We start from the raw sequence: 23520 nt of genomic DNA, 5'->3' as shown, positions 1-23520 counted from the left end.
GGTGTGTGTGTGGTGTGTGTGTGTGTGGTGTGTGTGTGTGGTGTATGTGTGTGGTGTGTGTATGGTGTGTGTGTGCTGTGTGTGTGTGGTGTGTGTGGTGTGTGTGGTCTGTGTGGTGTGTGTGGTGTGTGTACGTGGTGTATGTGGTGTGTGTGTGGTGTGTGTGTGTGGTGTGTGTGTGTGGTGTGTGTATGGGATGTATGGTGTGTGTGTGTGTGGTGTGTGTGTGTGTGGTGTATGTGAGTGAAGTGTGTGTGTGGTATGTATATGTGGTGTATGTGTGTGGTGGTGCGTGTGTGGTGATGGTGATGCTGGTGCGTGCGTGTTTGAGTGAGAATATTTTTTTTAAAGAGAGACCCCACAAAACCTGTCAGCCACTGATAGCTCATTGCAGAATGGCGTGAGAGCCTTCCCACCATCACCTCCTGGGGGCAGCTTTGTGGTCTCCACACAGGGGGGCTCCGGCCTCGATAAACACGGCCAAGCGCTCCTTTCACGGCGCGGCGACTCTATTGGACGCGGATTTGTCAGGACGCGTTGAGAGCGCTCGACACTTGGGCTCGGTTTCACAAGAAAGGAGTGGGCAAAAGAGGCGGTGCGAACTCATATAGCGAATCTGCCAGAGAAATTATTACGAAGGAGAACGCGGTTCTTCCGTTACGCATGAGGGTTGCAAATGCCGCTGCTCTCTCTCTGTGTGTGCGTGGATGTGTACACGTGCGTTCATGTTCATAGGGTGCTCGCTGACGGCAACGTGCCCCAAAGGAAAACAAAAAAATCTGTTTCGACAATTTCGTGGGACCTTTGTCTCTGTGTCCATGTTGAGTGGCAGCGGTGGTGCAGTGGTGCAGTGGTGAGCGCGCCGTACTCCAAACCCGGCGACCAGAGTTCGATTCCCGCTCACGGCCAACGCCAGTGATGATTTTTTAACCGTTCCCTGGGCCTCCCCTAGGTCGACTCAGCCTCGAATGAGTTCCTGGTGCGGTGTGTAAATATCGCCGCTAGGGAGACAAAGGCGGCCGGGCGTGGTGCTGGTCACCCACCCCCCTCGTTTGCTGTGGCGGCCTTCATAGGCGCTCGCTAACAGCACTTGCTCCAAAAGTTTGTTACAGGCTATACTCATGGAGATATTGTCTTTGTTGTTGATATGACCGAGAAAATAAAAGTCTACCATGCATATATACAGTAGATATACTGCAATCGACTGATGTGTTTAGGCAATATAAGGAAGACCTGCTCCGATTGTGGTAAAACAAATAATTATTAATCTGTGCTTGGATACCACCGCTAATGGATTTTACGGTTTTTGTTGATTTGTTTCATGTTCGGGAGAGTATTCAAGTCCGAAACAGGAGGATTTCTTCACAACTCTGGCTGTCGCCTGATGATGCTGGTTGTAATTACCGGGTGAAACGTCGTATTCGAATTGTAAACGGTGTGGGTTTACTCTCCAACGCACCCTTGTGCTTGACTAATAACGGAACCTTACTTACGAATTGGCTGTGTCGGGTGGTGGCGGGTTAAACGGCACATTATAATGTACACGATCGAAGCCAAAACTCTCTATCATGGATTCTCAGGTATTCCATTTATTTCTCACTTATTTCATTGTTGCTCGCTACGAGGCCTGCTCACTGCCCCCACCCAAACTCCCCTTGGCAAGTCAATGAAAACAAATATCTCAATTCGGGGTCACGATTCTGGGTCGACATTCCGGGTCATAATGCGAGGTCCCAAATTTGGTGTTGCAATTTTGGCTCACAATTTTGGGGGTCGTACATTTGTATCACACATTCGTCTCATTTGCACATTGGCGTATGCGGTAATTTTCATAGAATGTACACAAGGTGAAGATGCAGGTCTGAAACTGCTTTTTCACGCCACCGCTGTTGGATAGCCCTCCACTCGAGGGAACTCAAGGGAGACCTTATATAGAGGGTATTTTGCCTACTCTTCCACACTAGAACTCACCACACGTAACCCACCGAGCATGTAACTGTGGTTAACTCATTTATACTGTGGGGTGAATGGAGGTAGGGGGATTTAATAAACTTGCACCAGTGGGGGGTAAGGGTTAAATGCGCAGCCCTGCAATTTCTTGCTCTCGCCACTGGCTGGTGGAAGGGCCTCCAACTCGATCAAACTCTACGGGGCATTTGGTCTGATCTTCCACGTTGACCAGACCACGTCGTAAGAGGTGGGAGTGCCCACACTTTACCCCACCACACGCGGCCTGCCCAAGCGATTGCGGTGAACCCACTGACACTACTGGGTTGGACAGAGGTGGTGGAGGGTGGGGGAGTGGTTGGGTTTAAACAAAAACAAAAACTTGTCCCATTGTTTCAACTGCCGCGCCACCGGAACATGAAATCGAACCGGCGACCTCTGGGTTGCAAGTCCAATATGCTCACCGTTACAACGACTGTGGCAGCATCTATACATTTTACCAAATGATAAATAATCAGTTTTTTTTTACAAGCATGTTTTCACGCGCGCATTACCGCTATTAGTGATAGATTATTTTTTAACCAACGAACCAATGCATCGTACGAACACCTATTTGTTATCTCGGCGAAGTAAAACAAATTGAGTAGAATTAAAGTCACGGTGACATCGCACGGCCTTTGACTCTCAGCTGCTGCTTGGCCCAGACACTGCCTGATGCTCACAGATGGCTCATTGTCTGCTGTAAGTGCTTTAAGTGGCCATTACGTCTGTCAGCTCTCACCTGGCCTGGGACTCTGCCAAAGACAGGGTCTGCGGTTACCCAGAGCTACTGTGGCTGTTGGGCCATTCCGACATAATCGCATTGCGCGCTGTGCAGTCACCACTATGCAATGGTTGGCGAGCTCTCGTGCTAATGAGGGCAAAGCAAAGGAGGTTGCTTTGGACAGATCAAACGAAGATGCCAACGGCACCGCTGCCTTGGCACCCCCCCCCCCCCCCCACGTGGCTCGTGACGTACATGCAGCGGTGGCAATTCGGAGGTGTTTTTCTCAAGGCTCAGTGCAGGCTGTTGTGAGATCACCTAGCTCGAACTATAATAAGTAGTAAATAACAAGGAACTGCCGGTTGTCGATCCACTGCTGCGTGAAAGACTTCCCGCACTGTGACAGTCAAGAGGGCTTCTTTGACCATCATTTATTGCACTGCGTTACAGCGCAATTTGGTTAATTGTGTGGAGGTGCAGTGTCGGTTCTGATATCACTCGCCACTGATGATAGCCGTGGCCCGGAGTTGAACTCTGGTCGCCGGGTTCATCACACAGTGGGCAAACACCCGTGCCACCACTCCGCCCAAAGCATTATTAAATGCGATTGAAATTTCGCTGAAGGTAATTGGCAGCTGATAGAATTTGAAAATACATTGTGTACGTTTTGCAACGTTAATTCGAGTTCCTTGTATAATGTGTCTTGATAGAATTCAATGGGAAACCAAAAAAAGAAACTAAGCGTGCTTGGTCGATTGATCCTCAACTCACTGAATCACTCAAGTCACCCACTCAATCACTCATTGCCATTCAATGGCTTCATTGTCACTTTTCCCACCCCCATGAACTTCACGCATTTATACCTCCGCCGATGTTAAGGACTTGTTCTACCAGACTGACCGTTTTCCTCGCATGCGCAGTGCGTTTGGGGAGCATCGGAACACCCTCCCGTGACCTCTTCATTCCCCCCCCCCCCCACCCCCCGGAGTTCCCATAACTCTCGCTCAACTCAAGAAATGCATCGATTCATTTCCGATGCGCGAATCATTGTTGAATGCAACCTGCTGCCGGCCACTGTTCGTTGGATTCCTCTCTGGACATGTGCCCAGGAATTTGTGACAACAGGCAAATACTTCCAAACAAGAGTTGACTGTCCGTTTAGTCACATGAAGACATCGCGTTTACCGATATGCGGTAGGGCAATCAGAAATAAACTGTTATATATTTTTTCTTGAGTAACAATTCAAATACTCTTTGGTTCTGTCGGTAAAGTCACGTAGATGAAACATTTATAATAATAAAAATAATAGTAAAATGAAAATAACTAAATCACGACGTTTCGGAGGCAACACAAGCTTCCGTCATCAGGTGGAACAGCCACAGCTAAATTTAGCTAATTTAGTTATTTTCATTTTATTATTTTTATTTTTTTCATCTACGCGACTTTACCGAAATAACTAAAGAGTATGGATCCTTGCAGTCACGAAAACTTCAAATCTAGAACAATTCAAATGTTATTCGTGTCATCGGTGGCAATTGTGAGTGATGAGTGCGCAGCGGCGTGAACCATGCTGCTTGTGTTCAATTCCTGGCTACGGCTGACATCAGTGATCATATCTGAATCGGAACTTCTCCCCCACCCTCCTCCCCCATTCACAAACCCGCATTGACCAGATTGGTGAAGTATGGACACCGCACAATTCCCACGGCCGACACGGACATCACGGTGGTGTGGTGTGGTGAGGCTTTAATCAAGCAGAGGATTTGCAAAGGGTCGTAGAGTTATATAATTCCCTTTACGCAGCTGAGAACGGCTCAATGATTTTCAAGACTCTCAGTATTGTGCAGTACCGGGATGTTGGGCCAATTCTCTCGCGGGTATCCAGCAATGATGAGATGTATTGTGAGCTGATTTCGTTCGCTACTACGGAGGCTTTTCGCGGTCGTGATGTTGAGCTCTCTGATGTGCTTTACTTTTCTTTCTATTTTTTTTCTGGTTCTTACCGAGTGCATTATTTGTTGGGCACGAAGTCCAACGTTTCACAGGATGTTCTGGGAGGTTTTCATTTCGCTCGCAATCGACCTGCAACGCGTATTTATGTTGAACGTCTTTCGCACCGCGCGTAGCCAACCGTGGTAATCGGAGTTGCCGGGGGAAGGACAGCAAATTGAACGCGAGTGTGAGAGAGAATGAGGGCCGCTTGCGTTGCTTGACTGCAGTGTATCGTCCTCATCTGCGGTGGAGGTGGTTGGATGGGTGCGAGAGAGAAAGAGAGCAATTCAGCGACTCATTGCTGACAAGATCTCTCTCTCTCGCAGTGTGAAATCGCTGCCGTTCTCTCTCGCTCCCTCCCCCCACCTCCTCTCCCTCCACTGGCCCGACCCCAGCCATCAGGGCCACTTATTAACCGGTGCCGGCAGCTGGCGGTGGAAAAAAACGCTACGCTCACGAAGGGGGGTCCCCACCCTGCCCCCCTCCCAGGCGACGTTTGAAAAGCGGTCGCTTCATTAAGATGCGGGGCGGAGCGCCGCCCGGAGCACCGGTGGTGAATCCTGCGGGGATTGCGGTGGTGGATCCTACGGGATTGTGGTGGTGAATCTTACGGAGATTGTGGTGGTGGATCCTACGGGATTGTGGTGGTGAATCTTACGGGGATTGTGGTGGTGGATCCTACGGGATTGTGGTGGTGAATCTTACGGGGATTGTGGTGGTGAATCCTGCGGGGATTGTGGTGGTGGATCCTGCGGGATTGTGGTGGTGGATCTTACGGGATTGTGGTGGTGAATCTTACGGGATTGTGGTGGTGGATCCTACGGGATTGTGGTGGTGGATCCTACGGGATTGTGGTGGTGAATCCTGCGGGGATTGCGGTGGTGGATCCTACGGGATTGTGGTGGTGAATCTTACGGAGATTGTGGTGGTGGATCCTACGGGATTGTGGTGGTGAATCTTACGGGGATTGTGGTGGTGGATCCTACGGGATTGTGGTGGTGAATCCTGCGGGGATTGTGGTGGTGAATCCTGCGGGGATTGTGGTGGTGGATCCTGCGGGGATTGTGGTGGTGGATCCTGCGGGGATTGTGGTGGTGGATCTTACGGGATTGTGGTGGTGGATCCTACGGGATTGTGGTGGTGGATCCTGCGGGATTGTGGTGGTGGATCCTACGGGATTGTGGTGGTGAATCTTACGGGATTGTGGTGGTGGATCCTACGGGATTGTGGTGGTGGATCCTGCGGGGATTGTGGTGGTGGATCCTGCGGGGATTGTGGTGGTGGATCTTACGGGATTGTGGTGGTGGATCCTACGGGATTGTGGTGGTGGATCCTGCGGGATTGTGGTGGTGGATCCTACGGGATTGTGGTGGTGAATCTTACGGGATTGTGGTGGTGGATCCTGCGGGATTGTGGTGGTGGATCCTACGGGATTGTGGTGGTGGATCCTACGGGATTGTGGTGGTGGATCCTGCGGGGATTGTGGTGGTGGATCCTGCGGGGATTGTGGTGGTGGATCTTACGGGATTGTGGTGGTGGATCCTGCGGGATTGTGGTGGTGGATCCTACGGGATTGTGGTGGTGAATCTTAAGGGATTGTGGTGGTGGATCCTGCGGGATTGTGGTGGTGGATCCTACGGGATTGTGGTGGTGGATCCTACGGGATTGTGGTGGTGGATCTTACGGGGATTGTGGTGGTGGATCCTACGGGATTGTGGTGGTGCATCTTACGGGATTGTGGTGGTGGATCCTACTGGATTGTGGTGGTGGATCCTACGGGATTGTGGTGGTGGATCCTACGGGATTGTGGTGGTGGATCCTGCGGGGATTATGGTGGCGTCTCCGCCGCCTCGGAAGGGGTGGAACGGAGCTGATCGGAGTGGAGCGGAGCGGATCTGCGCCGCTGCAATTCCATTGCCCGTGCCGACCCAGGAATTTTCGGCCGAGGATTCCGACCGCCAAAGCCGCCAAGCTGCGATGTTGTTCTGCGCTTTTGTGTCTCCCCCCCCCCTCCCCCCCTTGTGAGAGATTGGGCGGCGGTAGCAGTAGCAGCAACAATAAAAAATGGCAAGATTGGTTTGGGGTGGGATGCGAGGAGGGTGGTGGTGGGTTGGTGGGAGGGCAGTGGCAAATTTACGTTGCTGAATTCTCTCCGGCTTCAATGATCTAAATGGGAGGGCAGGAAAGGCTGCGGCGGCGGCGGCGGTGGTGGTGGGGGTGGTGGAACTGTGGCTAAACAGCCCTGCGAGGGCGGTGATCACCCTTACATTGGCCATCCTTTGTGCCCGCACTTGCTCCACTACCCCCCTTGAGTCGCCGCCACTGGCAATTGCGTTTCGAAAAAGGGGATGAATGCGATGGAATTGTGACACGGAGGGCTACGACCTCTCGAACCGCTCAGGTCCTCTCGCCCTCCCCACGAGTCTCCCACAATTTTAATGTTTTTTGTCGCTTTGCCAATCAGCAGATGCGTGAGCTCATTTGCATGTTAATATTTTTTTGGGCTAAACGGGAAATGATGGGAAGCTTTGAAGAGGGCGTTTGAGAAACGTCTGCATGGTGACACGCCTGCAAATCGCGAGCTGCATTTTTTTTTCCCCCAACATTTGTTCACCTTTCCTTCTGGTAGTTTATTTCTGATTGTGCTATCGGTGTTGTGCCGTGCCGCGAGAACGAGGGTCCGTGTAGAAATGCCACAGATCGATGCGTTGGTAGCCCCCCCCCACCCCCCCCGTGTGTGTCGGTAGGGAACGGTTGCGGGAGAGATTTTCATCGCAGTACTTTTGAACAAAAATAATCAGGTGGTCATTTCACCCTCTGTACAGCAGGAGTCGCACTTTCCCACACACGATGCTATTCACACGATATAACAACCCCCCCCCCCCGCAAAACAAACAAACAAACCTGCATTGTGGATATTGGTCGCGACAGCCTACGGTGTTAAACTATGCAATGTTGGTTGCGTGACAAGTCAAAACAATATTTGTATTACTGTTATAGTCAGATACGTTATTTAAGCCAATCAAGCGCAAAAGCCATTTTAAATCCTTTATATTAAGTTCGCTTGCTTGCTTGCTTGCGTGCTTGCTTGCTTGCGTGCTTGCTTGCTTGCTTACGACCGTGCAAATCTTTCGGTCGTTTTTTAACCCACTTCCCGTGATCCAATCGAGCTGACATTTTCCACACAGACTCGTTGTGCGAGACAATTAATGTTCCTGAAAATTTTTTTCAAAATTTTACACTGTTTAGGGAAAACAAATTATATATTTAATTAGCAATTGCTTAATACTGGCAGACAATCATCTGACCCATAGGTGGCAGCCATCTCAAGCCAGAAGACGAGAAGGCTCTAGCTGCCACGCATATAAAGGATTTATAGTGAAAAACTTTGTTTTTACGGGTTTACTTGTTAACGAGTTAAATATTTTCTTTGCGCAGTCATTGGTGACCGGCCTGATGCCGCATCCGATTTACTTCCCAGAGGGTTACGGCATTTCGGCAATTGGACGGTGGTGAGGGGGGGGGTGAGGTCTGGGGTGGAGGAGGTTAAGTTTGCGAATGGATTTCCACGGCTGGTGATAAAGTGCACCGAGTGGATCGACGATGAACGCAGTTTGTTACCGTTCTGCTTCGGTATGGGATTGTTTTTTTTCTCCCCCCACCCCGCCCGTTTCTCCAAATATTAAATAGTGCGTGGAATACGCGGAATCTTACTGCCGTCATTTGTTGCCTTGAGAAGTAAATCGGTCCCCAGTTGAGGGATGCAATATAAAAAAAACTGGACAAAGTGCTGCTTGCAGACTTTCATTCAAGTATCTGGGATCTGGTTTACGTACACCTGCAATAAACACCCAAGTACGTTTTGATGTTTCTGTAAATTGATTTGACTACACATGTTTTTTTTTTCTTTCAGTAAAATTGTCGAAGCCAATATTCCATTGCTTCTGTAGTGCGTGAGTCCTTTGCTTAAATATAATCTCGCTCGTGTTTGCCGCTGATTGCTATCTTCTTCACTGATGTATTTTTTTATTCTTACGTCTCGAGTACTCACCATGTTAAACAAAATCTCATTTGCACTCAATTTGTGCGGTCAATATAGTCCATCAACAGTTTTAGATCAGCTGGAATTAACCCTAGCATTCATGATACTATATCTACTAGTGGTTTAAAGATGTCGTCTCATCAGCGACATATATGTTCGTAAGCTCGCCGTACAATGCATCAACTTGCGCGTCTAAGAATCAATGATTTTAGATTCGTACGTGTTGCATTTCATGTATTTCAATCACCCTTTGATGCAATACAATTCACGCAATTATATAGGGGCGCCATGATGTTAAGATGTTAATTCCATCGCCTGGTATGCAGGAGGTCGTTAGTTCGATCCAGCAGACCCTGACCCTTGTATATTTGGAGTTGTATTCTTCTCCCCGTGGTCTAGTGGAATTTTCTCTGGGTTCTCCGTTTTGTACTTCCACATTTAGAATCTACATGTTTTTAAGAGTATTTGGCTGCTTTAAGCATCCACGTGTTACGCTAATTCGTTGAGGTATCATTTGTGGCCAGGCCATCTAACAAAGAGAGATGTATAGCTCAGTGGGTCTTGCCTGGTAAAATTAAATAAATATATATTTTAAATAGTTCTATAAAGAACGAATCCTTGAATGGAATCGTCATAATGTGGAATTTCTGTCATGTCATATTTTGGTTACCAGAATAATTCACGAATCTGTTTCACCACGAAAATATAATAAATTAAGTATTTTTTTTCTCCATTTGCCTATCAGCGTATGGAACAATTGTTTCACGCCATAATTTAAGCAGATAAATGCTGGACTGGTTTTAAATTTCCGAGTCATCAGCAGGGCGAGTGCTCATTGGCTGTTCACCACGCAAATTCCACGGAGCCTCAGCACAGAAAACAAAGCACAAACGTTATGACTTGCTGTTGTGGTGGATTGTATGGTTTACTTTATTTTTAAGTGGCAAAACAGACATTCGTATTATTATAACTGTATTACTGTTATTATCCGTTAGCAGGCCACTGATTAGAAATTGAATATTCATTTTAAATCTGGGGAATTTACATTTAAGAAAAAAAAACACTCGTCTTACTGCGAACTCTCAGAGCAGCCAACGCATCATCACAACGTACAACACGGGTCGACAGCCAGGTAACCCTTTTCAAGACAATCACGTTCATCGTTGTTTTTTGTTGTTTTAAACGTGGACAAAAGCAGACCCGAAAAAATGCAGTGATGGCCATTTATTTCTCTGCGGAGGTTTGTGCGCGTAGGCAAAAATTATTTCATACGCCGACAACAACGTGGGCACGCAGGCCGGCGAAACGCACTGCGCCCATCCTGCCTTGGCGTTCGCGCGACAATTCCAGGGTGTATAAGGCGGGCGGGGGGGGGGGCCTCACTCATGGTAACAACGAGACTACGGTAGCCTCGAACACCGTGCAATCCCGAAGACGGTGCGCGCCCCCGCCTGCCACCACCGCGGCCGCCACCGCAGCCGCCGCTCCTTATGCTTCTGTCCCGTGGCCGTTTAAGTCCCGAAACGCACCGCTTGTACACAAACCGTGCTTTCGTGAGAAACAAAATATAAAATAAACCGCAGGACAAACCCACCCCATGACTACGTGTTGCATGCCTGGCAGACAATATGACCACAGTTTCGTGCACTCCCACAACTATAGTGCTTAGACCAGAAAAAAAAGAGACAAACGCAAAATAACTGAATTTGTTCTACCACAGGTTTTCAACCGCCAGTCTGTATACCCCGTCTTTTTTTTGTTTTGTTATGAAGGCGTTTCAGGATTCGTCCTCTATTCTTCCCCTCCAGTTTTGAAAATGTTGGCCAACCCCTGCTTGCTTGCAGCCTTACTTATTGTGTTTGCTACACAATTCACCTTTGGTGTTCCCCCCCACCCCCCATTCGGTGTGCTGTCCACTGCCCGGCTGATCCGATTGTACAAACCTCGTGCCCATCAATCGCCCTCATTGTAGCTGCTAAGCGAAGGGCCTTAGGCCGCTCGCTGTGACCCAGATGAGCCGCTCGCTCTGCTGTCAACGTCAACGATTGTTGGCTTCGTGGCCGTGATAATCAAGAAGAAAAATCACATTTTTTATTACGCTCGACATATACGGTATGACGATTCTACCCGCTTTATATTTTGTTGTTTGTTATGGGTAACAATTATAATGATGATCGTACTAATTTTCATTCACAGGCGTTTTTCTTCACCCGCTGCTGGATGAAAGCCTCGTGATGTCGCGTCAATCGTGGAGCGTATTACACATTCGTATAACATCGATCTTGTACGTCACATTCACCTGGTTCTGAATCAAAGGAACTGGAACGATTTCGTGGGGCAGGCTGGGTAAATGTGGGCAAAGGTGCAGCCCCTGCAAATGCTCGCTCACGCCACCGCTAACGCAAGGCCCTCCGCTCGCACAAACTCTAAAGGGGACTTGGGTCCACCTTTCCACGTTGACCAGACGTGTTGGAAGAGGTGGACGTCCCCAGACTTGACCCCACCGCCACGTGTTGACCTCAGGTGTTTTCATTTACATTGCCAGGTGGACAGAGGTTGGTGGTGGAGGGGGGGGGGGGTGATTTGAGTTTCAACTTCCGCGCTGGAATATGGGATCACACCGGCGACCTTTGGATTGAAAATCCGGCGCGTGAATCAATCTGCACTTCCGTGGGGGTAGGCCACTCGTCGTCAATTCCCTTGTAAGTGGCCAAGACTGTCGTGTCAAACTATTGCAGTGTTTCTTCACAATTAGTGCAGTTCAGTTACTATGCAAGCGTCGAGAGAGGACATCGTGTACCGCAACTTAAACAATTAATCTGTCAGTGTTCCAAATAAACTTTTCCCCTCAGCAGTTACATTTACAAAAAAAAAACAGCAATATAAATAAAATATTCATATAAAAATACTCTCTTGCAAAATATACAAATAAATGCATTGCTAAGCAAGACTTCCCTACAGTTTAATAGTAAGTCCGTACAAAATAAAAATAAATAAAAGGTAGAGAAATGTACTTTTGCCTAAAATGCTAAACGGAAGCAAATATTCTCCACGAGTCCACGTGTACCGTCAACGTTCAGTCTCGCGGTTTATTTTTTTTATGCCAAACCCCTATAAATTAGTTACGAGGAACACATTCAAAAGTTGATACGCAACAAGATATTCTGCGGCATCAGCTGTATGGAAACGAAAAAAAAGCCGGCGTTGTGTGTTCAAGATTCAAATTCACCGATTTCCCCCCTCCCCCCCTCACAAACCCGTATATTGCTGCTATTATTTTAACTTTTTTCTTAAGTTTGTTAATTTCTCGCAACAACAAAATATTGATTCATTTCAATCTGAAAATTTAAACAAAAATAATTATACTTAAAGTACAATACTCCACAGTAAGTTTTTTGTGTTACCTTATTCGCGGAGACTTGTTAAAATTAATGTAAAAATATAATTCAATTTTAAAAGTTATTTAATGTTTATATCCTGCATGCAAAGATTAATTGGGTATGCTTTGCAGCAACAGCATGTTTAACTTCATTTTTGTTTAACTTTACTTCTGAATGTAAATGGATTTTCAGAAGTAATTAAACTGTTGAGGTTAAAACTTTGCCCCTCTTTCACGAAAGGAAATTTGCGTCCACGGTCCTCAATTAATTCTTCCCACTCTCAATCGGCACTTTAAGCACACGGCGATGGGATCTGTCATTATTGAAATCCACCGTCTCACGAATCGCGTGCCATGGAAATTACACTTCCATTTCACCCCGCGTTATAATCATTTAAAATTAAAATAAACTAAAAGTAAAAATAAAAAAACTGTCAAAAAGAACGCCGACAAAAACAACACCACCACAAGAAACAAAAACGTAAAATCAAACGAGCTCAATACTTAACGCCGGCAATAAAAACCGAAACAAACACAAATCAAACTGCCCTCCCTCGCCCCATCATTTCAAGAGGGCATCACCAACCGACCAACCGACCGACCGACCGCCCGCCTCCGTCACTTGCACGTGTACTCCTCTGTCCTCTCGCTGCACGCGCTGCAGCGCACGTAGCAGCACCAGTGGAACTTGCAGTTGCACTGCCACGCGCGCGTGTACTGGTGCGTGTTGTAGCCGCGGCCGCAGCACAGAAGGTCGCAGCCGTCGGCGTGCGGCGACGTGCGGTTGCACAGGCGACCGCGTGTCCCCGCGCTACCCGTCGCCGGGTCCTCCTCGCAGTAGTTGGGCGAGCGCTCGGTGAACACGAGCTCCGTGTCGAGCGGCTTGCGGTACGAGCGCGACTTCTTCACCTTGAGGAACATCGGCCGCAGGTAACGGCTGCCGCTCACCGGCTCCACGTGCACCGTGTGCTCGTACTTGTCCTTGAGCGCGTAGCCCACCTCGCGGAACTTGGGCAGCGTGGTCCAGCACGTCTTGGTGGTGCACGAGCCCGACACGCCGTGGCACTTGCACTCCAGCTTCATCTTCTCCTCCAGCACCTGGTCGGTGGAGTGGAAATGGCGATAAGGAACATCTGCGAACAAGCGCCCCAAGAAATACACGTGCCGCCGCTGGTTCCCGTGCCGCCAACAGAAGGCGGGTTACGGCAGAGCGTGAAGAGCGAAGCGTGTTCAAACACAAGTTGCGAGCCGACTGCATCCTTGCACTGGGCCGTTGGGTTTTACCGCTTACACCAATGCAATATTGGATTTTCAAACGAGTGGTGGCGCAGCGGTTAAGCACGTTGAACTGTGAACTGGGTGACGGAGTTTGATTCCTGGCTATAGCTAACAAGAGCTGCCTTTACCAACCTGCACTAACCGGCATGGTGAAGTAAGGTCAAATTAACCCCCAAAAACTGACACAGCATGGGATTCATTGCTAGTATTGGAATATTGTATGAATTTGAATAAAAAAGTTGCATGAATGTTGAACTTATTTTGCATCGTGCTGAATCGGAGTTTTGGTAGTTGTATATGAATGCTGAATATATGTAATTCCAGATTAATACATTTTGTTCTTATTTGTAAAGCTATTTTTAGTATTTGTTGTGTCTTTTGGTAAAGTCACGTAGATAGGTTCAAAGAAAAAAAACTAAACATAACAAAAAACTACGACGTTTCTATTGCAACACAAGCGTTCGTCATCAGTGTTTATGCACGAGCTCTCTCCGTCCGTCCGTTCACACATCACCACTGAATTTGGTTCCCAGAACGTGGGACGAACAGCCAGACATCGTTCCAAACAGCATGCAGCCGGCCCGGACACTATAAACTATTTTTAAAAGATGGGTTTTTTTTGACGAGGTAAGGACCATTGATCTATATAACACTTCATTGGGCTATCATTTGTGAACGCACGGTGATTCTAAATCTGGAGGGAAAAACCGGAGAACCACTGGGAGAACATGCACACCCCAAATATATTCCACGTCTATGCTTCTCTATGACATCTAACACAGACTTGATACATTTCTAATGAAGCTGAACGATATCACAAAAAGGTCGATTTTGGCTTTCATAAATCTGGTTCCAAAGAATAAAAAATAATAATGCTCTCAAAATATTGCCACATACGTCATGAACGTAGTAACCTCTTTGTTGTCGATATTAATGTCTTAAATTCAACAGCAATATCCCTCTAACTCATTGCAATGGTTACCGGAGACGATATAGCTGATATATAAATTTGCGTCAATTGCAAAACACTGTGAATCAAACTAATGCATTTGGTAAAAAACACTCAAATCGTGTAAAGTTCAGCATTTTAAATGTGTTTCACAAGAACGCACGGCCACCTAACGCGGCCGTGGTTTTAAAGCGGCCACTTACGATGCCGTCGCAGGAGGATCGCTCCGTGACGGAGCGTCTCTCACTTCGAGGGTCATTTTACAAAACAAAGCGTGCATCCTTTGCGGGCTTTCGTGGCAAGTGGGTTAATTTTTGCCATAACACCATTACGACAAACGCACAATGACACGCTCTTGTGAAAACCTGCCTTGGTATTTATTGTCCGCGGGCTTAAATATTTTCTCTCTCGCACTCTCGGGAGGGGCACCAAAGGGCGGGGGGGAGCTGTGCAACCAGGTGGGGTTTAAAAAAAAAACCTCTCTCTCGCTTCTCAAACAATCCATCTTTAACCCTGCAAATCCCAAACTGTCTGCATAGCTGTGATGTTGCTGTTTCATCTGCTTGTGAAATGCGAGAGAGTCTGAGATGGGGTTTGGGAGGGGTTGGTGTGAGAAGGCAGGCGAAGGACTGATATGAGCTACCTGTCGGAGGCCGTCGGACTGCGAGGGGGGCTGCGTGCAGAACGAGAGAGAGCGAGAGAGCGAGAGAGTGAGCGAGCGAGAGAGCAAGCGAGAGAGTGAGCGAGCAAGAGAGCGAGCGAGCGAGCGAGCGAGCGAGAGGGGGGGGGGTTTACATAAAGCCAAGTTTTAAAAACTAAAAAAAAAAAAATTACGAAATGATGAACGAAGCAAAGTGTCGAATACACCGAGCATCTTCTTGTTTCCACTGATTGTAAAAAAGGAGGGAGGGAAGGAGGGAGGGAGGGAAGCAGGGATGGAGGGAGGGAGGGGAGGAAGAGGAGTGACCCGTTAAAAGTAGAAGGTCAGAGGTAAAGGTCAACGAGAGAGCTGCGTGCGGTCAAATTCGGTAACCCCCTGCGGTGTTTCAATCTTTGCGAGGTAAAATGGAAAAGTAATTTTTTTTTTTTTAGCCGTGACGTTCCAAAACGCTCTAATGCTCGCTCGGATTGCGAGGGCGGGGGTGAGAAAGACACATTTTGCAAGTGACCCGTCATTGCAATTCTGCATCATTTGATTGTGCAACATAACTGCTTTTGTTAAATGTTTGATCTGTAATTGTGGAATGCTGTGATGTTGTCTGCTGGCCGAGTCATCATTGAAAAATTGTTTCTTAGCTCTCTGTGGCTTTACTCAGTGGCAAATAAACTTTTGACTCCGATTCTGATTACATTTGGGGGATTTTATTAAAGTGTCTTGCCTGCTTCATACGGGATGATGTTTTTGTCCAAACTGCTCATCCAGAAGTGTCATTCTAAGCCAAGGATGGGGAGGGGGGGATGCTTTCCTTTACTGGTGGCCAAATACAACTCTCAAATCCCGTAAGCAGGTGAGCATGTACCTTGTAAGCCTCGACAGTGCATGAAGGAGTCCTTGATGCAAAGTGATTGCACTTTACTCAGATTAGAAGCACAGTGTTTCCAGGTCGATTACATCGAATATATTTCCCCCTGATTAGTGTTGCTAAGATGCTTGTAGTGATAGATCACGTGATCGTAATTTTAATTGTTTTCATCGTAATTTGATTTTAAAAAACATCATTTTACGGGAAATTCTATTTGATTTAATAGTTACGTAGATTTGCGAACATTTTTGTTCCTCCTCTAAACGCAGCTTTAGCTCCGCTCCGTTATTTACGGCCAATTCTTTTTTCAGTTTACATTTTTTTGTCGTCTTCGTCGATTCGCGTCCACTCTCGCAAACGAGGCTGGAATCCTGGTTTCCCCCCTCTCGACTTCTCGTTGGCTGTCTACACGACCGCCGCGTGACGACGGCGACGACGGCTGGCGAGCGACCGCCGGGCGCTCACCTTGCGTCCCACGCGGTTGTTGTGCAGGTTCATGAGCGTGCGCGCGCTCTGGCGCACCTCGCGAGCGTCCACGAAGAGGCGCGACAGCTCGAGGCCGTGGTGGACGTCCGCCGAGCAGCCGCCCCAGCGCCAGCCCTCGCGCGCGTTGTACGAGCCCTGGCGCGCTCGGTCGCAGCCGCACTCGCTCAGGTTGCCCTGGCTGCACGCCGTCGTGATGGCGTGCGCCACGCCCGCCGACGCCACCGCGTGCGCGAACGCCGCTTCTCGGCTACCTTTGGAGGGGTCGGTAGGGGTCGGTAGGGGTTGGAGGGTTCGGAGGGGTCGGAGGGGTTATTAGGGGTCGGTGGGGTCGGTAGGGGTCGGAGGGGTCGGTAGGGGTCGGAGGGGTCGGTAGGGGTCAGAGGGGTCAGAGGGGTTGGCAGGGGTGGGAGGGGTCGGTAGGGGTCGGTAGGGGTCGCAGGGGTCGCAGGGGTCAATAGGGGTCGGTAGGGGTCGGTAGGGGTCAGAGGGGTCAGAGGGGTCGGTAGGGGTCAGAGGGGTCAGAGGGGTCGGTAGGGGTCGGAGGGGTCGGAGGTGACACGGGAGAGGAGACGCGTATCAGTGGGGGAGGGGGGTGACATTTGCGACATCGACGAAATTCACTGAAAAACAGCATTGTGGGGGGAGGGGGCACCCTCGCCACCACCACCCTCACCACCACCACCCTCGCCACCACCACCCCCACCACCACCCTCACCACCACCCTCACCACCACCCTCACCACCACCCTCACCACCACCCTCACCACCACCACCACCACCCTCATCACCACCACCACCACCCTCACCACCACCACACGGGGGCGGCAACTGGAGGAGGACTCCCCAGCACCAGCAGCACGACTCGCGGTGGAAAATAGATTCTGGATGGCCAGCGATGCTCAAATATCAAAGAATAAAAAACCCGAAAAATACAATGTTGAACATTTGTGACATCGTTGGACGTATCTGACATTACTGAGATTAATAGACATTATGACATCACCGCACGTGTATGATTTTGTTGACTCTGCGGTATCTTTTTAAGGTCACTAATTTTTTTTATCACATCTGCACGTCCTCCTAACCTGCATTCGACCCGTTGTGATCTCCTCCACGGCTCATGCCTACAAATTCGATGACATCTCTTCAATCTGATGGTGGTCATCATCATAACCACCATCATACGTCATGGTCTATCAACTGCTGGATGAAGGTTTTCCCACCTTGTCAGCATCCCTCATGGTTCGGTGACAACCCACAATCCATGTCATTCTGAAGCATAAACTTCTCATCGCTCGCTCCATCCCTACGGAGGTCAACCTCTCCTTTGGATTGTATGTATGTTGAACGTCTTTCGCACCGTACGTAGCGAACAGTGCTAATCGGAGGTGCGGGCAAAGACTACAAACTAAACACAAAAAGCAGTTCAAAATAAATTAATTTTCACTTTAGATTTTAAAGTGCATAGCTCCAGTGGCTTGCTAATATCGGAAGGAAGCACATTTCAGACAGCCGCAGAAGCGCATCTGAAAGCGCGCGATGCGGTAACCGTCTTTGTTCGATGGAGAGCCAAAAGCCGCTGTCAGGACGACCGGAGTTTGCGTGAAGACGGTTTCCATTCTGTTAACAGCCTCGATCGGAGTCCATTGTCCCTTAGAGCAAACGCCTCCTGCCCAAGGCCTCGTCGCTTTCCCTAACGTTCAAAACGATGTCTCTAATTTGCGGGTGTTTCCTGTTCCACGTGTTCCAATTTACACCTGTCAGGGCAATTGTAAACGTGAGCCTTTCCATCCTTTTCACCGTTTGTTCCATTTTAACCATCATTGTCGATATTTTTTATGCATGTCACTGCGGGTAATATTAACCGATTGCAAATATTCTTCTGCATTGCATTTGCTGTTGTTGATCATCAAATTTAGATTTCTAATAATACTGCAAACCTTTGTCACGTTGAGCCTAATCTGTCCTGAAGAATTTCCCCTCGTGTAAATGTTCTGCTTGAGTTTATTTGTCTCCTTTTATCCTTACTGGACATTTGTAAAAAAAAAAACAGAGCTTCCTAGCTCATCGGATTCCTCTTCCAGTCTAAATCAAGATTCCGATTTTCCACGTTGACCTATGGCCTTTAGCACTTAACAGCATCAGCAGAAAGAATGCTGTGAACCGGCGATCTGTCTGGGGCCACTTATCCCATAATCACACTGAAGGTCAAGACTTAAGGTTATAGCTAAGGTCAAGAGAAGCTCCCCCTCCCCCCCACCGTGCACTCACCTTCACATTAAGTGGCGGGAATAATGACAAACGCCTCTGGTAGTAAGCAAAATACCACCTCAGTTTGGCAAAAGAATATTGTTTTAAACAAGCATTTTGGAAACACGCCGAGGGTGATAGACTTCAAGGCTTTGTCAAAAGTGCCGGGACATGCAAGATACTATTTATATATATTAAAACCTCTTTGAATGTTTGTGCTACTATCATCCAAAATTTAATTGGTGGTAATGAGGGAAATATGATTGTGAGAGATACCAAAACTAATGGATTCACGCGGACATTCATAACACGGTTGTTAAAAAAAATCTTAAATCGAATCGTGCTCATGCTCGCCAAAAACGAACATTCTATTGAAAGGTTTCTTCAAAGAGGGCGCGACGTGGACACATTGCCAACGATGAGAGATCAAACCAGGCCCTCACCCCTCAGCTGTCACGTGATTGATGGGGAAATCAGGGATATTTTTTTCCCCGGCCACAAACACATAGCCCCCATTTTTTTCCACAACAACCGATCAACGGATGCGCGTCAACGTTCACCGCCCAGGTGATAAGCGCTGCAGACGAAGTGACGAGGTGGAAAATTGTCACCCTGTGGAGTGTGACGCACTGCATGGCGTGGCAATGGTCACTGTGCGTTGTGTGTGCATTGGGCGCATATTGCTGGACTGTGTAGAGCAGTGCTTCTTAACCTGGGGTGCACGCATCCCCTGGGCGTGCGAGATGCCCTCTCTGGGAGTGCGAGACACGGGCAGATTTTTTTTGTTTAGATAAATCATCGAAACACCAAATTAAGCCACGGGCACATGTAAGTACAACAACTTTGTTTCATCAAACCTATGTATTATTTGTTAACGTTATGAATATTTTTTACGATTAAAAACCAAAGGCGTGCAAAGGTTGCAGTAACGGTTAAGGGCCACTGGTGGAGAATAACCGATGATCTGTCCAGCAGCTTTGTTGTTGAGAAGGTTGGCTTTGTAATCGATTGACCGTCTAACTGGTGAACTTCTTCGAAGGTAGACCGTGCAGCAGCAGCAGCAGTAGTTTGTAGCTCGGTGAACCATGTGTGCGGTTGGTGGCATGTCTGTTGCATCCAGTCGACTGTATCGCTGGTGGACTTCTCAACTGTGAATTGGGTGAACCATGTAGCTATTGGGCTTTCCAACTGGTGGACTCTGTCTCGGATGCATCTTGATCTTGGTAAACTATAGCGAGCAGACTGAGCATAAGTAATAGACTGTGTTGCTAGCGAAGCTGTGAGGCAGCTGGATTGTGCAGCCCAATTGATTATGTAGCTGGTGGGTTTAGGCTGTGGTCTGGGTCTCTGGTGGTCCGTATCGATAGATGATCGAGGCTGACCGCCTCCAAGACGGGTGAGTTGTGTAGCCGGTGGACTGTGCGCACAGCCGACAGGGCTATGTGACTGTTGTACTGTGAGACATGCTGACTTGGGTGTGCTGGCAGACTGCGAGTATAGCCAGCAGTCTATGTGGTTGGAGAGGGGACTGTGACGAGACACACGGACCGCGTGTGTAACCGACACTACTGCGTGTGTGAGCCACGCACCGCCGCGTGGACTGTGTGGACCGCGTGTGTCGGGGCGTGCCGCTGTAGCGAGGCGACTTACCTACTTTGAGCTCTTGCCCGAACACAGTACGTTCACCCAGCGCCGTGCAGTTCCAGCGGCCGAAGCGGAACTGGTACTGGCACTCGCTGATGCCCAACTGCGCGCCCTCCCCGATGACGATGATGACATCGGGCCGGCTTTGGCACAACGCTCGCTGCCGCGGGGCCAGACCCGGGATCTTGTTGCAGATGATGTTGGCACCCAGCGCAACCACAGACGACAGCGCCCTGCAGGTGGGCGATGGGGGATGGAGAGAGAGAGAGAGGAGAGAGAGGAGGGACAGGGGTGATGGGGGAGCAGGGAATGAGTGGCATATTGAGAAACAAAATTCAAATGTGTCCAGGTCCCCAAGGAATAACTTGCCAAATTCTATGCGTCATCCGGAGACCACCCATGATGTGGTACAATGGTTGGGCTATTCCGATAATCGGTTTCTTGGTTAGGGTTGTGTTGGATTGTCTGAGATTTTGTTTTGCTGTTGGTACAACGCTCGTACAACGCGCGTTGGTACACAAGTACGAACTGTGCAATGCGTGCGTGCTTTGTGACCTGAACGCATGTGTAAGCACAATATTAAATAAATATTAACTTATTAGTGGGCTTTTCATTCTTTCTATCACACTCCATGGGAGGTAGATTGCTTTGGTTTACTGACAATAGAGACGATGTATTTGTTGGTATTTTGCATGAGACTTTAAGCAATGTTAACCCTTAGGCAGAGCCTGCCCTATGAGTGAAATCAGTAAACCCTATAGACAATCATTCAGTTTGTCACTTTTGTATTCTAGTTATAGGCATAAATTCGACAATATTTGAACAAAGTTTTGGTTCTCTCGCGCTTTCTAAAACATCACAAAAATGTCCATCACTCACTCACAATCATCTCCACCGTGTGAGATAGGACCGTGATGTATTTGTGCACAACGCTGCTAGAAAGTAACACAACGATGGCGATTAAGTACATTCAACGCATTCATACATCAAGTCACATTTGAGAGGATTACAACGAAGATGCAATGTGGTCATCGATGGGACTGTGCTTTATTCTATAACTGAATGATAACACGATGTAACACGATTTTTGTTCCTGGGTAGTAAGTGTTATTATCTCATTGCTTATGCCTCAAAAGTAGTCAAACATGGCTATTATTCCCCACAAACTTTGCTTTTGTAACCAGGACTTTATGTGAAGGAATGACACAAATGCAAACCACGTTTGCTCATTGAAAATAGTTACATTTCAAAATATAATTGTCCTGATCACAAAAGCAAAGTTTGTGGGGAATAAGGCATTTTCTGTACTTTTGAGGCATAAGCAATTAGGAATTAATACGTACTACCCAGGAACAAAAAAAAAATGTTACACAGTGTAATATAATGTATTTATATAAAGTAATGTAATAACTCTGTGCAGCATATTATGTTAAATCACTGTTTACAGAGTAACACATCTAATTGATAAATAAATATCAGTTTAAAGATGTATACCCTATACATCTTGGTCTCATTTATAAAAAAAAACATTTTCTAAACCGCATTGTATTTTCATATAACAGAAAGACTTACTTTGAACAAATTATAAATTCAAAGTCAAATGAGTGTTTCTAAGGTAGACATATGCCAAATAAGTGATTTGTTTACATTATTGTCGATTTTTATTAAATAACTCAATGTTTCAGCACATGTGTTATCTACAATAATATACAGTTACATTTCACCGCGTTTACATTTGTAAACATATAACCAGATGCCTTCCAGCACGTTCGTGAGCGTTCATTTAAAATGCGACTAGGTTTTTAAAATACAGTACACAGTTAATTACCTTTTTAAATAGCGTGCTCTGTAAGAACATAGACTGTGCAGTGTGCGCGAACCTCACAGCGACTAGCAGACACTTTATGGATGATGGCCTCCCTCCCCCACGTTGTGTCGGTCAGAGAGGTTGTTTGACCATACTTCACCACGTGGTCAGAGAGGTTGTTTGACCATACTTCAGCACGTGGTCAGAGGTTGTTTGACCATACTTCACCACGTGGTCAGAGAGGTTGTTTGACCATACTTCACCACGTGGTCAGAGAGGTTGTTTGACCATACTTCACCACGTGGTCAGAGAGGTTGTTTGACCATACTTCACCACGTGGTCAGAGAGGTTGTTTGACCATACTTCACCACGTGGTCAGAGAGGTTGTTTGACCATACTTCAACCACGTGGTCAGAGAGGTTGTTTGACCATACTTCAACCACGTGGTCAGAGAGGTTGTTTGACCATACTTCACCACGTGGTCAGAGAGGTTGTTTGACCATACTTCAACCACGTGGTCAGTGAGGTTGTTTGACCATACTTCAACCACGTGGTCAGAGAGGTTGTTTGACCATACTTCACCACGTGGGTCAGTGCTAGTTGATAAATGTGGGGATGCGGAACAGGCGTGGTTCAGACATCACCCTCTAAAACAATTTTTTTTTACCGGCTAAGGCCCACTGAGCTGTATAGCTCTTTTTCAGAAGCTCCTGGACGCAAATAATGGTTCAACGAAGTGGCTTATCAAGTGGAAATGCACAGCAGCCAAATACTCTCAACGCCACAGATGTCAGCCGTGGCCCGGAATCGAACTCAGGTTTCATCGCCGAGATGCGCTAACCCGCTGCGCCACCGCTCCGCCCGTAACGATATTATTATTATTCAGGGAACTTCATTCAAATGCTCTCCCTTTCATCGCCGAATCCAATTATGTTACATTACCTGCCATTACCGAGTGTGATACTTGGCGCGGGGCGCGTGACGTACAATTACACAGCCACCGCTGATGTGCGGGTGAATGCCCCAAACCTGAACAGCAGCAGCAATGTGACGGAATTATTACTATCATTAGGACCAAGGTAAAATACAAAAAAACTCAACGCCGCATTCCTTTGTGTTGTGGATACTTTGGTAATTGCTCAGCCGAGATCAGCAATACCTGCGGGAGCCATTGCATCCTATCGGAAGGGCTCTCCCCATCCGTCGGGCACGGCTGTATGCCCCCTCGCATTGAAAGACTCATCGGAAAGTAAGACGCACCCCCAGCTTTCATCTCGCCTCACATTACAGACACATCGACCGGTTCAGAAGAAGGTGCACTTCCCAACGTTTTCATTCAGATACAGGCGGGACATGTGTTGTTTAAACGCAGGGAGACCTTTCACGGTGTACCATGCGCAACGAAAACGTAGCCCATGTTTCTTGTTCTTTCCCGTTCGACGCGGTGATGTCTGCCGATT

At 47.8% G+C, this 23520-nt stretch overlaps 1 protein-coding gene across 1 annotated transcript in view; it reads right to left on the bottom strand.

The window, feature by feature from the left end:
* Window positions 1–9954: 9954 nt before the first annotated feature.
* LOC144731720 (protein Wnt-7b-like) overlaps window positions 9955–23520 on the bottom strand; it is a 28845-nt gene continuing 15279 nt past the window's right edge. The window contains exons 2-4 of the mRNA XM_078612913.1: window positions 20260–20486; window positions 16340–16611; window positions 9955–13222 (exon numbers count right to left, since the gene is read on the bottom strand). Of these exons, the coding sequence (XP_078469039.1) occupies window positions 12743–13222; window positions 16340–16611; window positions 20260–20486 (979 nt within the window). The 3' untranslated portion in view covers window positions 9955–12742. The remainder of the gene's footprint in view (window positions 13223–16339; window positions 16612–20259; window positions 20487–23520) is intronic.

Source organism: Lampetra planeri, chromosome 40, assembly GCF_965212315.1.
Source record: "Lampetra planeri chromosome 40, kcLamPlan1.2.h2, whole genome shotgun sequence".
In the NCBI taxonomy this organism is placed as follows: domain Eukaryota; kingdom Metazoa; phylum Chordata; class Hyperoartia; order Petromyzontiformes; family Petromyzontidae; genus Lampetra; species Lampetra planeri.
Note: the sequence above shows the minus strand (reverse complement) of the source record. Positions and strands in the feature narration are given on the sequence as shown.